General features: G+C 34.9%; 2 protein-coding genes across 3 annotated transcripts in view; one reads left to right on the forward strand and one right to left on the reverse strand.

The window, feature by feature from the left end:
- The window catches only part of Obsc (Obscurin), a 34,782-nt gene extending 22,104 nt beyond the window's left edge, over window positions 1-12,678 (forward strand). Inside the window, exons 20-36 of one of the 2 annotated variants that reach the window (XM_018540843.1) lie at window positions 275-1,078; window positions 2,629-3,031; window positions 3,697-3,880; window positions 3,965-4,265; window positions 4,396-4,971; window positions 5,067-5,491; window positions 5,594-6,357; window positions 6,491-6,789; window positions 6,884-7,803; window positions 7,990-8,429; window positions 8,626-8,764; window positions 8,962-9,431; window positions 9,683-9,907; window positions 10,143-10,287; window positions 10,377-10,880; window positions 10,988-12,138; window positions 12,297-12,678. In XM_018540843.1, the coding sequence (XP_018396345.1) occupies window positions 275-1,078; window positions 2,629-3,031; window positions 3,697-3,880; window positions 3,965-4,265; window positions 4,396-4,971; window positions 5,067-5,491; window positions 5,594-6,357; window positions 6,491-6,789; window positions 6,884-7,803; window positions 7,990-8,429; window positions 8,626-8,764; window positions 8,962-9,431; window positions 9,683-9,907; window positions 10,143-10,287; window positions 10,377-10,880; window positions 10,988-12,138; window positions 12,297-12,543 (7,997 nt within the window). In that variant the 3' untranslated portion in view covers window positions 12,544-12,678. The remainder of the gene's footprint in view (window positions 1-274; window positions 1,079-2,628; window positions 3,032-3,696; window positions 3,881-3,964; window positions 4,266-4,395; window positions 4,972-5,066; window positions 5,492-5,593; window positions 6,358-6,490; window positions 6,790-6,883; window positions 7,804-7,989; window positions 8,430-8,625; window positions 8,765-8,961; window positions 9,432-9,682; window positions 9,908-10,142; window positions 10,288-10,376; window positions 10,881-10,987; window positions 12,139-12,296) is intronic. The other variant, XM_018540844.1, reaches the window with a different exon arrangement.
- Window positions 12,679-13,471: 793 nt separating this feature from the next.
- On the reverse strand, window positions 13,472-15,906 carry LOC108774683 (NEDD8-conjugating enzyme UBE2F). Its single transcript, XM_018540837.1, has 5 exons — window positions 15,737-15,906; window positions 15,258-15,377; window positions 15,014-15,175; window positions 13,678-13,839; window positions 13,472-13,588 (listed from the first exon to the last, which is right to left on the reverse strand). The coding sequence occupies exons 2-5, from the start codon at window positions 15,357-15,359 to the stop codon at window positions 13,472-13,474; spliced, it is 543 nt and encodes a 180-aa protein (XP_018396339.1). The 5' UTR covers window positions 15,360-15,377; window positions 15,737-15,906.
- Between the last annotated feature and the right edge of the window lie 1,076 nt (window positions 15,907-16,982).

A 16,982-nucleotide genomic window follows, 5' to 3' on the forward strand; every position in this document is an offset into this window, starting at 1 on the left:
AAATCCTTAGACTTAAAAATAGTTTTGCTCAAAATTTTTATCATCATCTATTTTTAACATAGTTCAACGCGTGCGTCTTTCTATTTGACATATTACAATATACATTGTGTGATTGAAATAAGAAGCGTGCAATTTATGGGAACAGCTTTATATATAATGATCACAGCTAGTAACGGTACAAAGAGGTCATTTCTAAAGATATGAAAGATATATGTCATGCGTAATTGTACGCGGGATGCTGGTAGTCGAAGATATTAGATTAGACCATTCGCAGGTCCTGGTGAAAGTCACACAATCAGCAAGATGACGGCAACCAAAGTCGAATGTCGGGAATTCGGTGTTAATTCAGGACCTCGCGTTGAAGAAATCGCTTCTTATGCTTACATACAAGAAGAGAATTCTAAACCACAAAACGGTGTACTGATCGAAGAATTCTCCGAAACTGAAGAGAAGAAACCAAATTTAGGTGTTACTCAAGGCGTTACAATTGTCTCTGTTTCCGACGACGAATCGACTTTGAAAGCACTATCACGAGACGTCAGCACGGAGGACGTCCAATCAACTGATCAACTCCCGGAGGATCAGAAAACAATGGATGGTATTCTTGATGAGCTTTCCTTTAGTGGAAGGCTAGAAGGACAGAAAACTTTGGAGGATATTAAATCACATAGAATCTCCAGGATCACCGAAACCATCGCTGAGGAGCGATCCTTGGAAGAACCGTTATCGGCGACATTATCGAATCAAATTTTGAAGCGAGAAAGTCTTGATATGAAGACAGTAAACTTGCTCAGTCAAAATTCTATAATTAGTGATATAAGTCCGGTGAAAAAGGTCACGGAGAAAACTTTAGATCAACCAAACTCAGCTGTCGAATTATCGAAAGAAACTGTAAAGCTCGAGAAAACAGAAGCTTCGTTGATGTCAAGTGAAACGCTATTGAGACAGAAAGCACAGCTTGATGATGATGATGATGGCGAGGAAATCGATAAGGAGATGAAGGACCTTTTGGCTCGAGTTAAACGGCAACGTAGCGTATTAGATGAAATTCTCGATAAAGAATCAGGCAAAGAGTCAGGTACGATCGTGAGGTTCTATCGGTAACTTTAGCAGTTAACTCTAATCTCTCAGCACTACGATTCGTCGAAAAACATATTGTTGCACCATCTCTACCTATGACTAATAGACTCATATCTCGCTAATTAACTTATTTTTTCCTTTCTTTCGCACATATATGTTGCTCTCACAACTTTATTCGTATAACATTCGCATGCTTGCATATGGAAATATAAATATCTAAATAAATAATAGAAAGTTTATCAATAAGAGAACTTACAAGAATATCAAATTTTATTGGACCGTGGAGAGTTTAAAATCAAATATCGACGAGAACATGCCGTAACGATTAAGCTGGATGCTTCTAATATATAATTTCGTGTAATTACGATATTTTTCACAATATAAATTAATTATTTACAGATTTCTAATATGTCATTCATAGATTTTAATATGCTATTCAACTTATTAATATACAAAATGCTATGAGCATCTGAGCTAAAATTGTTAAATTGTTAATCAATTTAATTCGTGATAGTACGATACTGCGGTAGTTTATTAGAGTTTGCGCGTTGTAAGTCTGAAAAAAATTTCGGTGCGCATTAAGAATCTATAACATACGTAGTATATAAATTCACAAGAAATTATATCATATATTAGAAGCATCCAAGATCCAACTTAACCGTTACGGCATATTCTCATCGATATTTGGTTACAAGAATATATTTATAATTTTTAGAAAAACACACACACACACACACACTTATCTGATCTCTTTTTCTTAATATTTATAATCTATTAATATAATGATAACTTTTATTTGAAATATGATTAATGATATTCATATTTATGTTTCCATGCACAATATTAGCTGTCTGTATTTTTGGAATTTCGATTTTTACAGCATTACTCTTCACCAATTTAAAAGAAATATTGAGGTAAGGTTGTGGCTTTTAATCTAAAATACGATAGTTAATTTTGTATAATCTTCACTATGCGATTTTCTGAGCACCTGTTTAACCAAGAGCTTCTAGGTAAGTATATTAATTAAAAGAATAAACAACTCAATAGAAATAAAGATAATGAATTAAGAAATAGATGTAATTGCATTTAGATTTATATTTGCACATATTTTTTTAAAAGAAAACATAATAGTGTTTTTTTAATTTATATAAATTTTAAAATAATTTATTATTGATATAATTTTAATAATATTCTTATTATATTAATTTTAAATAGTTCATTTTAATTATGTTATGTATAAAGTTAATTAAATGTTTTAAAATTAAGGTTGATATAAAAAAGATGCAATGTGACACGCACGAAATAAAATTTATAACGTAACTATTTTTATATATTAAAATATATTATAATAGTGTTCGTTGCAAAAAAACTTTGATTGCATAACAATTAAGTTCTTTGGTCAGTCTCTTTCTCTCTCTCATAACTGATACATTCTGTAACTCCCAATTTATTACTGATAAAAGGAAGAGTTTGTTTAAACAAGGCATGTTCCTTGCAAAATAAATTTTTTAAATAAATAATAGCTTATTCACATATTTTTCCTCGCAGCTCCGCCTCACGTCGTGAGCACAAATCTCACCGATAAAATGATCTTCGAGACACAGAACACGAAATTCGAAGTGAAGGCCACTGGTTTACCAAGACCAGACGTAAAATGGCTTAAAGATGGTAAGGCTCTTCGATCCGGGGAACGGGTGAGAATCACGACTTCCGGGGAATCATACGAGATGGATCTCAGTAAGGCCACTCTCGAAGACGAAGGTCTTTACTCGTGCGTTTTGACCAATAAATTGGGCGAAGAAGTCGTAGATGGTTATTTGACTATCGGAACTGTCGACGAGCTCCGGAAACCGAGATTTACCGAACCTCTCAGCGATGTCGATGTTGCCTTTGAGACTAACGGCGAATTTAAAGCTGTCTTTACAGCCGATCCGATCCCGGATGTTACATGGTATATATTTACAGTATTATATCATATACTCTACGAGATGTTCAGTAAACATAGGATTTTATTTATGTAAAAAGATTTAAAATATGTATAAATATTAAAACACGATGAAAAATAAGAGAAGATATTTTATTCTTCTTTCCATTTTTCTTTTCAGTTTTTATAAGTCTATTCTATCTCTTAAAAAATATATTTATATACGAGACGTTCCACGTCAAAAAGTGTCCGAGCAAAATTTGTGAAGTCGAAATAAGATGTTCAAGGGCTTAAAATTTTCGTTTTTATATATACATAGTTTAAGAAAAAACGTGACGTTTTTAAAAATTCAAAACGGCTGCTCCAATATAGAACGAATAAAAAACTTATAGAAATATTATTGAAAACATTTATTTCATTGATCAAGTGGTCCAAAATTCATTCAATTTCCATAAGTTTTTTATTTATTCTAACCGCCATATTGGAGCAGCCGCTTTGAATTTTTAAAAATGCCACGTTTTTCCTTAAACTATATATAAAAATGAAAATTTTAAGCCCTTGAACATCTTATTTCGACTTCACAAATTTTATCCAGACACTTGTCCCCGTTGAATGTTCCATATATATTATCAAAATTATGTATTGTGTTTAAATAGAAAAATATTATTTTGTATGTAAATATATTTTTTCAGGTACTACAAAGGCAACGAAATTCCGCCTGATGATTCTAGAATTAAGGGGACTATTACTAACGGACCGGCAGCGGATAAATTGACAGAAAGTAAAGTCACATTGAAAATACCAAAATGTACTAAAGAAGATACTGGAGAATATACTTTGAAATTAAAGAATAAATGGGGGGAAGCTGAAAGTAGCGTAAGTAGCTGAATATAGAGTAACAAATGATCACAAAATATAAAAGAACGCATTTAATAATTAATAAGATTTTTACTCTTTTAGGCATTCTTGAGTCTTTTATTGAAACCGGAAATTGACAGCTTTAGAGATCATACTGAATCAGTTGACGAGCGAGTTGAATGGCAAGCTGTTATCAAAGGAAATCCGAAACCCGATATTAAATGGATGAAAAACGATATAGAGCTGCAGAAAGACGAACGGTATGACATGGAAGAAGATAAGAGAAATTGCAAATATAAACTCATCATTAAGAAGCTCAGTCTAGAAGATAAAGGCATCTATACTGTTGTGGCAAAGAATTATTTAGGTGAAGCAAGTGCTCAAGCTACTCTCACACCTCACAGTAAGTAAATCAAACTTTTAAACGGACATAACACACATAAACAATGAAAAGTGAAAAAAATATTTCGTAAATATTTTTGTTTGAATGGATTAAAGTAATTTGGAATAAAACACATTTGCATTCTCTATAGCTGAAGCTCCAGTCTTCTTGAAGAATTTGTCGAAAATGCAATGTAGCGATCGTGAGGACGTTGAATTGAAGATACGCGCAACTGGCATTCCGAGGCCTAGTGTAGAATGGTTGAAGAACGGTGAGATTATCAAGGAAGAAAGATATCAGGTGACGACTCACGTGGACGGCATAGTGGACAGTAATCTTTCCATCAAAACCTTCTGTGCAAAAGATATCGGTACAATAACATGTAAAGCGAGTAATGTCGCTGGAAGCGTGCAAACCAACTGCGACTTATCCATGACATTGACCGTTCCTTCGTTTGGTAAGGCATTACCAAGATCGGCGGAAGTTGACGAGGGCGAGCCTCTAGAGCTGAAGGCCAAGGTAGATGGTAGTCCGATACCCAACATCGCTTGGTTCAAGGACGGCGAAAAAATCACGCCAGATGATCATGTGAAGATCAGTATGTTGCCGGACGGTACTACAAAGCTTACGATTGATGTGGTAAAGCCTACCGATTGTGGTGCCTACAAGCTTGTGGTTACAAATTCCAGCGGTGAGAATTCTTCGCTTTGCGCCGTCGCTGTCACGCGTAAGTAAATTTTATTTTTTCTGTATCAAATCTTTGCATTACAATATTTATATAATACAATCACTATTTTAATATAAAATTTGCGTTCATTACAGCTGAACGAAGGAGACCATTGTTCACGAAGCCATTGGAAGATGTAAAAGCGGTAGTTGGGCAACCATTGAAATTGGAAGCTCAAATCCTAGCATTTCCAAATCCGCAGGTGCAATGGTTCAAAGATGGAATACCATTAAGACATACAAAGGAAATGTATTTTACGAACGAGCCAAACGGTCTTATTGGATTGAAAATGGATTATGTACGTCCAGAAGACGCAGGAACTTACTCGGTGACTGTATCCAATGCACTCGGTGAAATCACGGGTACGGCTAAGGTAGAAGTGGAGGAACGAGAGAAGAGACCAGAATTTGTCGCGAGTCTTCAACCACAAACCGTTGTCGAAGGTTTCCCAGTAAAGATGGAAGTGAAGACTATAGGAAAACCAACGCCCGAACTCAAATGGCTACGAAATGATGAAGAAGTTAATATGATAATATTAATATTAATATATTTCTCAAATTAACATATTTATTTATTTTTCAAAAATATATATGATGCTTATAATTAAATTATTTTTTTTCAGATTATTCCAGACAATAAACACGTAAAGATTGTCAATCAACCAGATGGTAGTCAAGCTCTGATACTCGATAAAGCAATGCCAGAAGACATCGGCGTGTATCAGGTAGTAGCTGGCAACACGGAAGGCACTGCGTCCTGCAAAGCTAAGCTGGACGTTGCTGGCAAGGTGAGACCAGACACACCGGAAGAAAAGCCGGCATTTATCAGTCCCATGCGCGATGTATCCGTCGAGGAGGGTCAGCCATTAACGCTAGATGTATCATTTGTCGGCAATCCAATCCCCAATGTGAATTGGACGAAAGATGGTGAATCGATTGAGCCATCAGAACGTGTAACGACTAGCTGCGATGGGAAGAAGGTCGGTCTACAAATTGATCCGTGCAAGCCCAAAGACGCAGGCATCTATGGCTGTCAACTAAGCAATCCATTGGGTGAAGATACCATCAGCGCAAATGCCATCGTTCGCAAAGTGTATCAATCGCCAACCTTCACACAAAAGTTTACGGACTTACAGCAGCTGCCCACGTTTGACGCCAAGTTCCCGGCCCGCGTAACTGGCATACCACAACCGGAAGTGACCTGGTATTTTAATGACGAACCAATTTTAAAAGACAACGACAAATACAAAATGAAACGCGATGGTGATGCCTGCTGTCTGTATGTGAAGGATTGTGCATACGATGATTCAGGACGATACAGATGTAAAGCAGTTAACAAGGGTGGTGAGGCGGAATGCGCAGCAAATCTAGCTATAGTCGATAAAATGTAAGATTTTATTGAAGAAAAAGGATTTTTTAGCTGTTCTACATATATTAATTAAAAAATATATAACCAAAAGAAACATATTTAACAAAAAAATGCAGAACATCTGTAATATTTGTAATATCTGTAATTTTAGCCAAAAAATGCAGAAAGTTGAGCCACCGACATTCCTGAAGAGAATCGGCGATTGTGAAATCTACAGAGGTATGCCGGCCAAATTCACCGCGTGCGTCACGGGATATCCGGAACCTGACTTCGAGTGGTATCGCAATGGTGACCGGATTTGGCCTACTGATCGCATTAGAATGGACCAGGAGGGTAGTTTGTTGCGGCTCATGATAGTTAACGTGGACGAGCTGGATGCCGGAAAATACGTGCTGAAGATATCAAATCCTCATGGTGAAGATTCGTGTAGCGCCGAGATGATTTACGAGTGTAAGTAAATGTGAACTTTACTGGAGAATATATGTTACGAGATTTTTTTTTAATATTTAAGTCGTTTTTATACTTCAATGTTTTTCAATTTTAGCTTTGGAACCACGAGCAAAGAAACCTCTTGCCGATCAGTATGCGGATTACGATAAATACCAGAAGTCCGGCATTCCGTTGCCCCTGGCAGACCGTCCAATCATTAGCCGCATGATGGATCGACATCTCACTCTTTCATGGAAGCCATCCATCCCGATCGGGCCGCGAGTACCTGTCACTTATTTGGTGGAAATGTGTGAACTCCCAGATGGCGATTGGTTTACCGCTCGCAGTGGTATTCGCAGCTGCGTTTGCGATATTCGCAATCTCGAACCGTTCCGCGATTACAAGTTCCGCATTCGCGTGGAGAACAAATACGGCATAAGCGATCCATCGCCGTTTGCGCAAACATATCGCGCTAAACTGGAACCAGAACCGCCCAAGTTCTTCCCATATTTACCTCCTGGTATCGACTTCCGTCCGGAGACTAGTCCTTACTTCCCGAAAGATTTTGACATCGAGCGACCTCCACATGATGGTTATGCACAAGCACCGAGATTTTTGCGTCAGGAATACGACACTCAGTATGGTGTAAAAAATCACAACTGCAATCTCTTTTGGTTTGTCTATGGCTATCCCAAGCCAAAAATGACCTATTACTTTAACGATCAACTGATTGAATCGGGCGGTCGATACGATCAGAGTTACACTAGAAATGGCCAGGCGACGCTATTCATTAATAGAATGCTTGAGAGAGACGAGGGCATTTATGAGGCCGTCGCTACAAATGAACATGGTGAGGCCAGGCAAAAAGTTATTTTAAAAATCGCTGAGTATCCCACATTTATCGAAAGACCCGAAGAGACTATTGTGATGATGAGAAGAACCGGCCAATTGACTGCTCGCATAACTGGCGTGCCTTATCCAGAGCTTAAGTGGTACAAGGACTGGAAACCTATAGCTTCATCTTCCAGAATCAGAGTATTTTCCGTTTATATTTATATTAAGCATTGTCTCTCTCTCCCCCCCCCCCCCTCCCTCTCCCTCCTAATTTTACTGCAAAATAATATCTTATTGCATTTTTAAATAAAAGATTATATTTGTTGTCTTTTAAATTAGAAACTTTATTTAAAGATATTTTAATTAAAAAGATATCTTTTTAATTAGGTTCAGTATACCGAACCCGACATTACAACTCTCATTGTCAATGATGCCATTGTGAAGGATGAAGGCCTTTACTCGATCAGTGCGGGTAATGTGGCCGGCTCGATATCCTGCTCGGTGATGTTGCACGTGGAGGAGAGCGAGCATGAATATGGATATAGAACATATAGGAAGAAGATGGATGTGAAATTACGCGATAGGCCATTTGACGATTTGTATGATCTGGGTGACGAGCTGGGTCGCGGTACTCAGGGTGTGACTTATCATGCAGTTGAACGGAGTACTGGAAGAAATTATGCTTCTAAGATTATGCACGGACGGGGTGATCTCAAACCATTCATGTATAATGAAATGGAAGCAATGAACAACCTTCATCATCATAAATTATTACGATTGCACGATGCCTTTGAAACGGACAATTCGGTTACGTTGGTCATGGAGTTGTATCCTTTATTATTTCCATATTTTATTTTTATTATGTGTGGTGTAAATGTGAAGGATAAATGTTAAAATAAAATATTTTTCCTAATATATTAAATTATTATTAATTTTAATAATAACTTTGTATTTGTTTAATGTATCAAAGTAACACGATTGGATGAAAATTCAGCAGAACAATCCTTAATGATGATACTTTAGAGCGGCCGGTGGCGAATTAGTGGACAATCTAACAAGACAAGAACATTATACTGAAATAGATATCGCTCGTTACATACGTCAATTATTATGGGGATTGGAATATATGCACGGAAATCATTACGCACATCTTGGTCTGACGGTAAGTTATTTAAAAATCAATTAATCAGTGAGAGAGATTTGTGCAATTTCTCTTTATATCACTTAAATTGCTTAAAGCGAACATAGAATTGGAATTTAAATATAATAATAAAATTCCGTTTTATAGATATCTATTACTTTTACATGAAATCTTATTTTTGCTAAAATTAGTACGTTTAAGTATGTTTTTTCTTGTAGCTCGGTGATCTACTAGTTTCCCACGCTGGAGGAGATGATTTGAAAATCGGAGATTTCGGACTAGCTCGCAGAATTTCGCAATCAAAACTAATGACCTTGGCGTACGGTATGCCAGAATACATTGCACCGGAAGTAACTAATAATGAAGGCGTTAGTTATGGCGCAGACATGTGGTCTGTTGGCATAATTACTTACATTTTACTATCGGGTATTTCGCCGTTTAGAGGTGCAAACGATAGAGAGACGCTAAAGAAGATTAGAGAAGGCAAATGGGATTTCGATGATCGATGGAAAAATATCTCGAATGAAGCACAAGATTTTATTCGTAGCTTATTGGTATACAATATTGATAAAAGAATGGATGTTAGTGCTGCTTTGGCTCATCCATGGTTTAATTACATTGATAGTTCGCCACTAGAACCCTACAGGATACCTTCCGAAAATTTGAAAAATTATTATAAACTTTATCGGTGAGCTATTATCTTTGAACAACACATTTACATGAAATTAATTTTGCACAATTCCGTAATGTAACTATTTATAATATATTAGATCCCGTAGATGTAACTATTTTCTTTTTAAGAAAGTTTTAATAGAGAAAACAAGGATTATGCGATCAAAATATCAATTTGCTTCACAACAAAATTCATAAAACTAATACTTCTATTACAAAATTAATATAATTTATTATTTTAATCACGAATGAAACACATTTTTATAGCGATTGGTACAGCAACGCTTCATGCCGCACGTGGTATCGTAGAAGAAAATTGGAGACAGCATTTGACGATCCTTCGCGAATGGTATATCCACCCGGACATAAGTTCACACCCGAACCTGACAAGAGTCACAGCCCGAAGAAACGTTCGCCTAGGACATGGGAAAATCAAATACCATCCAGAGAACCAATTGACACAGAAATCGGAATAATTCAGAGTGAAAGCCAGTAAGCAGACGTTATAAGATAAATATAACCAATTTGATTTTTAAAATAGAAATTCTGATTGATGATATTTTTTTTTAATATTAAATTTCGAATAGCATGTCCATAAATAATATCTAAATAATTGATAAAAAACATGTTAAATCATATAAACTTATATATAATTCCTTGTGAAATGTATTTTATATAACATTATAAATTTCTTATAATTCTTTCCTTTTCTATTTATATTTTATAGCTATCAGAACGGCCCGGATACATATCTTCTTCAGTTGAGAGATACCGATTTTCCAGTACGACTACGTGAATATATGAAAGTTGCGTGCAATCGTAGCCCTGGTTTCTCGCGTTCTATTACTGAAGACAACGGCTTTGATTGGAGGGTAACTATAAAAAACTATTATATATGTATATTTGAAATGAGAAAAGAATATTGTTTTAATTTAAGAATATTTATTTATCCTATTATTAGGCACCCATTATACGAGAACGTCGACGATTCACGGATGTTATGGATGAGGAAATCGACGATGAAAGAAGAGCACGCATCAATCGATACGGATCGGCGGACACATTTACGCTTAGACGTTTAAAAAATGAACTAGGTACTCGGTTAGACAGTTATGCTGAAGCTGAGGCGATGATCGAATCGAAGAAGGATGGTCAACCTCCGTTCTTCCGCGAGAAGCCGCAGATTTGCCCGATCGAAGAGAGAAAGCCGGCGCATCTCACTTGTTTAGCTGTAGGGAATCCGAAACCATTGGTACAATGGTTTAAAAACGATATGGTCATACAAGAGAACAATAGGATCAAAGTGATAGAGGACTCTGACGGGAGATCTATACTTAGTTTTAATCCTACAAAAGAGCATGATATCGGAATATATAAAGTCGTGGCAAGGAACCCGGTAGGACAAACGATCGTCAGAACCAGGGTATTACAGGCAACAGTTTCTTGCGGTCCGGATTCTCCAGAGGTAATCTGCAGTACAAACATTAAAATGATTTTGAAAGTGGTGACCAATTTGTATATACCAAAATGATGTTTCCATTTTTGTGCAAAATATTATTTTCAATTTTCTAGGCTACCGATGTTTCGGATACCGAAGTGCTTCTACGATGGAAGCAACCAAAGTACGATGGTAATTCGCCTGTGCTATGCTATAATTTACAGTATAAGGAAGGTGATTCAATCGCATGGATAGATGTTGCCTTCAACATCGACCACGAATTCTATCTGGTGCGCGACTTAAAGCAAGACACAAGTTACAACTTCCGTCTGGCAGCGCGTAACCGTATTGGTTGGAGCGAAAAGGGCATTCAGTCGAAGTTAATCAAGACGCGACCGCCAGGCTGCCCGAAGGTACAGATCACACGGGCGATGAGACACCTTCAAGAGCTAACTGAAGCCGGCCAAGAGATTGTCCTGGAAGAGGATAAACCACACATCGATTACTCCATAGAGAAGAATCCGATTGAATGGTTGGTGGAACCGCAACTGTCCACCAAGTATAGTTTTATCTCGGAGCTATCGCGCGGACAATTCTCTGCGGTTGTGAAGGGAGTGGATAAGAGTACGGATCGCGTGATTGTTGCCAAGATCTTGGAATTAAATGCCGAGACGGAAAAACAAGTGAACCAAGAATACGAAGTATTATGTTCATTGCGACACGAACGGATAGCCATGCTGGAGGCTGCGTACAAAGCATCCAACTCCCCTGTAGCAGTGTTTATCATGGAGAAACTTCAGGGTGCTGATATACTCACGTACTTCTCTAGTCGGCACGAGTATACAGAAAACTGTGTAGCGAATGCTATTACGCAGATTCTCGATGGTCTGCAGTATCTTCATTGGCGTGGGTACTGTCATCTAGATATTCAGCCGGACAATGTTGTTATGTCATCTGTGAGATCAGTTCAGGTGAAGTTGGTCGATATGGGATCAGCTCATAGAGTCAGCAAATTGGGCACAATAGTGCCCAAGCATCTGGGTCATCCTGAATACAAATCGCCCGAACTCTACAACGATGAACTTGTCTACCCGCAAACGGACATTTGGATGGTCGGTGTGTTGATCTATGTATTACTATCTGGAGTTTCTCCATTCCGTGGTAAGGATGCGGATGAGACCAGACAGAATATATCCTTTGTCAGATATAGATTTGAATATCTTTACAAAGAGTTGAGCCAAGAAGCCACCAGATTTCTCATGTTAATCTTTAAACGCGCACCAAGGTTGGTAATAACTTTTTAAGTTATCAAGATTAATATAAAGATTTATTATAATCATATAATTATATTTAATATTATATGAAATATTTTTGTATGTAATAAGAAGTCTCTTTTATATATATATATATATATATTTAAAAAATACATTAATTTTTTTTTAGCAAAAGACCATTAGCAGAGGAATGCCACGAACATCGATGGCTACTGCCGACTGAGTTTATGATTAAAAAACGCGAGAGGGCTGTGTTCCTAGGTAACAGATTGAAGGAATATAATGAAGAATATCACGAAGAAAAGTCGAAAATAGCTTCTGACAGTAATAGCCTAGGGAGCGAGAGTTTGCTGGGTTCCAAACAAAAACTCATCAGATCAACTAGTATACAAGAAGAACTACGGACCACGTTCTAACGATGGAAAGCTGCAATTTTTTATTTATATTTATACACACACACACACACACATATACATGCGCAGATGTGTGGCTGTACCACTTTGCGTACATGCCTAGTCTACATCCGAACAACGCGGAGGAACGATGAGAAATGAGAAACAAGAAGAAACATTATCTCTTCTTGTTTTCTCTCTTGTTATTATTTATTTGTTAAAACTTGTAATTATAACAAAAATCGTTGATCGATCGTCGATATTTTGCCGACCGTCGCCAGCAGTCAAATTTTCAATTTTAATTCGACAAGTATAACACACAAATTGTGATTTATTCATTTCAATAAATCAGAGAATAAAAGGTATATGGAATAATAAATAATAAATCAATTTTTTGGGAAGTTTAATAAAAATATCAATCGAGCATTGTACGAAAATTATAAATAAATACTTGTGACAAAATAGTGTGCACACTTGTGATTTTCAATTCTTGTAGCGTGAGATACTTTTTACATATTCAATACTTGTATGTTTTATACAAAAGATGCATTCATATAAGTTATAGTTATTTAAATATGTTATTAAACATCCACTTTATTTACAGTTGTTCGTTGGCATTACAATGTCTCGTTAAGAGAAAAAAAACATTGTGCACATGATGTACTTTTAATCTTTATATGTTTACATTTCCTTGCATACATAATGATATAGATCATAATTAAGGTACGTTAATACAATTTCGCTATAACACACACAGTCCAAGAATTGAATTATATGAAATTGAAAGCAATGATAATCACTTTCAGGTAAAAAGACTAGCAAAATTAAATTGAGTTAAATCATAGTTAATCTAAAACAAATTTGAGTAAATTTTGTACACATTAAAAAGAGGTACGAAACCAATTTGGAAAATGTAAGTAATTATTTGTTACTTAAAATGTTACAATGTAAATCATCTTTTTGCATATTGCATTACATAATCTTTAACTTTACTTCGAAAAGATTCTTTATCCTTAATAAACAAATCTGCTGCATCCCTATTCAAAGGATCATCAAAGTTTAGGAGATCCTAAAAGAAACATAAGTATGTATATAATATGTTCAACATAATCGCATTAATCGAATGAGTTATGCAACAGAAAATGCTTGTATACATACAGTGAAAAGAGAATTTAAACCCCATACAACATCTTTTAGTTTGCGTGTTGGTGCCCATCCCATGCCATCAATACTACTTTGTCTTAAAATAGATAGGCATACATCGCCATCTTCGCTTATGTTAGGATGCCACAATTTCGTTAAGCATTTTACCACTGGCGGCTAAAAAATATTTAACACAGTGAGAATTCAGTCGCAACTTTCAATTTTACAAACATCCCCGTCTTCTCTTTCCTTCTTATCTCTTTACTTCCTAAGGCTCGGTCCACAACCTCGCTTTAAGAAGCCCTAAGCCGTAAAGCCGTAAGAAATTGACTAATCAAAGTTGAATACGAGAAAAATAATCGACTGATTGGTCAATTTCTTACGGCTTTACGGCTTAGAGCCTCTTAAAGCGAGGTTGTGGACCCAGTCTGAAGGAAAGAAAAAATCTTTTTCCTCTTCTTTCTTTATGATATCTAAATGTACTGCTAAATGCACACTAATTAAGACATGCTATGCCCAGTGAGCTCTATATTGGAGCGCACCACTAAGGAGTGGAAGAGTTTCTCAATACTTGATAAATAACAAAAGAAAAGTAAGAGCAATGACTGCAGAGTTGTGATTGGTCTCGCAGTTTTGTTCTATTGTAAATTTCCATCTACGAAACGTCAGCCTTACTATGAATACTTTGAAGCATTTAATTGACTCGAAAGGAATTTTACAAATTGATCAAGAATGTTTCAAAGCATTACATTGACCATATCCTCTGATGGAAAAACAGTTTTTCTGTGTCAAGAATTTACTGATTGCTTAATGCTATTTGCAGAAAAGAGTTATAAAGATACGTTTTCCTTCATTTGTTTGCCTTTCTTTTCTCTATCAAGCTATAGTTTTTTTATTTGCTTTTATTTTTTATAGTTTGATACAGGGAGTCAATCATGTAATTTATTTCAACATAATAATTGATCTCCCGAAATAATAATATATTGGCGAATGATATGTCCAGACTACACTTCTTTTAAATATCAAAGTATATTTATTATTTCCCTTAGGTTTTTTCAACTTTTTGCCACCACGATTCATGGCGAAAAGATTCACATGAATAATTTCATATTTTCACGGTTGGAAAAATTATGATTCTGTGAAATCATAAATAATCATAGAGTTCACATGAAACTTTTCATTTTTCATGTTTCTGCTCTAAAGAAAAAATTACATGATTGATCTCCAGGAAAGACATGTTTCGATAGTATATTATAGAGCTCACTGGCAATGCCATTGATTTAACAGATAATTTTAAGATAACTACAAGTAAATTAAGATAATATATAAAAATTATTGAATATAAAATTACCGCCATGTTGTAATCTTCGCTTATATAAATTTGAAAATAGAAATGGCCACCAATCCAATATCCCTCATCTGGCATAATTAACAAGATAAATTCATGAAGACAATGTGGATCTTTAAATGTGACTTTACAAGTTACTGGCAACGTTTGTTCCATTTCCTGTACCTAAGACACATTCAACATAAATTTAATTAGAATTTATATGTTATGTTGTCATAATACATGAGGAATATTATATCAAATTAACCTCTTTAATCAGTAATTTATCTCGTATTGAGACTCGCCTGTTGTAATTCTTTGAATTTGCTATGTCATTGTCCTTTTTTAGTTTTCCTCGTAACGTGATCATATTAAACTGTACTAAAAACTTTTATTTACAAAAAGATTAAAAATGTCACTTTCAAATTTATAAAGCATAGTTATATATATGTACCAATACAATGTTATATAAAGCATAAAATTATTTTAAGCAAGATACAAAGCATAAATTTGCATTTAAAGCAAACGTAATAACAAGAATGTTATTATAAATTTGTAACAGAAAAAGAAGCCAAAAAATAAATGCAAATTATAACAATTTAATGTGCACCAAACGTAAAGTTGTGATACACATCGTAATCAAAAATTAAAGAAATATCATGACATTAAGAATACGATTGTAATCATTTGTAAAAGCATAATTAGGTTAGAAAAATAACACATGCTTTATCTGATAACGCAATGTACCTTGCCAAATGTACGTTGCCAAATTTAACTAGCCTCGTTTTCGTATCACCTGAATCCCATACATTAAAGCGTGTGTAAAGGAGGCTTTTCCATTTTTTCTGCTTATTTTTAATTATTTAATTGCGTTTCAATGTAAACCTCTGAGAAAAGTCGCAACCGACAATATATAACTCGGCGTCATGAATCATAAATGTCTTATCACATGAACTTACACTGAATTTAGTCGTATTCGCGATTCACGATGTACGAATCATGTCTAGATATCCGTATATCATGATCATCAGTTTTTCAACAAAATTGTTAAAAAATTTTACATTTATCCAAATGTTTAGATCAAATATTAATCTAAATGTCAAAAATAGATTTTTAAAAATTATAAAATTAAAAAAAAAATTTTTTAAATAAAATTTTATACTTTTATACCAAAACCAATGACCGAAACGTCCAAATGTATTTGTATCTTCTAAACTATAATAAAGTATATTTTAGTATTTAATGTTTGCGCTTGTCTTACTGCGCTGACTCCTAAATAGCCCCCTAAATTATTATAGTTATATTTAATTACAAGGAGTCCATTTTATGAATTTATATTTTTTATTAATTATTTTATTGAAAATTTTAAAATTAAGATTTTCAATAATGTTACCATATTGAAAAGTTTATTTTTAAAAATTAAATTTTAAAAGTATGTTTTAAAAATTATTAGAACTTGTAAAATTATTAAATTCCAAAAGTAGGATTTTTAAATATCTAGATTTAAAAATTCTACAAAAAATTATAATGTAGCATATGTACATAAATATTGTGTTTTATATAGGATAGGCGAGTATTCTCATTTTAAAAGTGCCTATTCATGCTGCCGCTCGACGCTCATTTTCAGCGTCAAATCAAAACAGATCACGTGACCATTCTGCTTGACGCTAGCGTCAAGAAAGTGAAGTTCAATCTATTCAACAGCGAGCGTCGTCGCTGGATCTTCGATTATCTCGAATTCTCGATTCAAAGTAAAAAATGGACTCTGACGTATTTAAAATATTAATTTTTACAAATTTTACATTTTCTAAATTTTGCGATCTTCAGTATCATACAAAAAGCAAACAATATACATTTTAAAATACGTAAGTATATTATAAACTTTCAATTTTAAGGACTGAAAGATTATAATTAGCTAAAATATGAAAGTTAGAGGTAACAAATACACAATGACAATAATAACAAATTAAAAGTAATTTCGAAATATTTGTAG

Source organism: Cyphomyrmex costatus, unplaced genomic scaffold, assembly GCF_001594065.2.
Source record: "Cyphomyrmex costatus isolate MS0001 unplaced genomic scaffold, Ccosl1.0 scaffold270, whole genome shotgun sequence".
In the NCBI taxonomy this organism is placed as follows: Eukaryota; Metazoa; Arthropoda; class Insecta; order Hymenoptera; family Formicidae; genus Cyphomyrmex; species Cyphomyrmex costatus.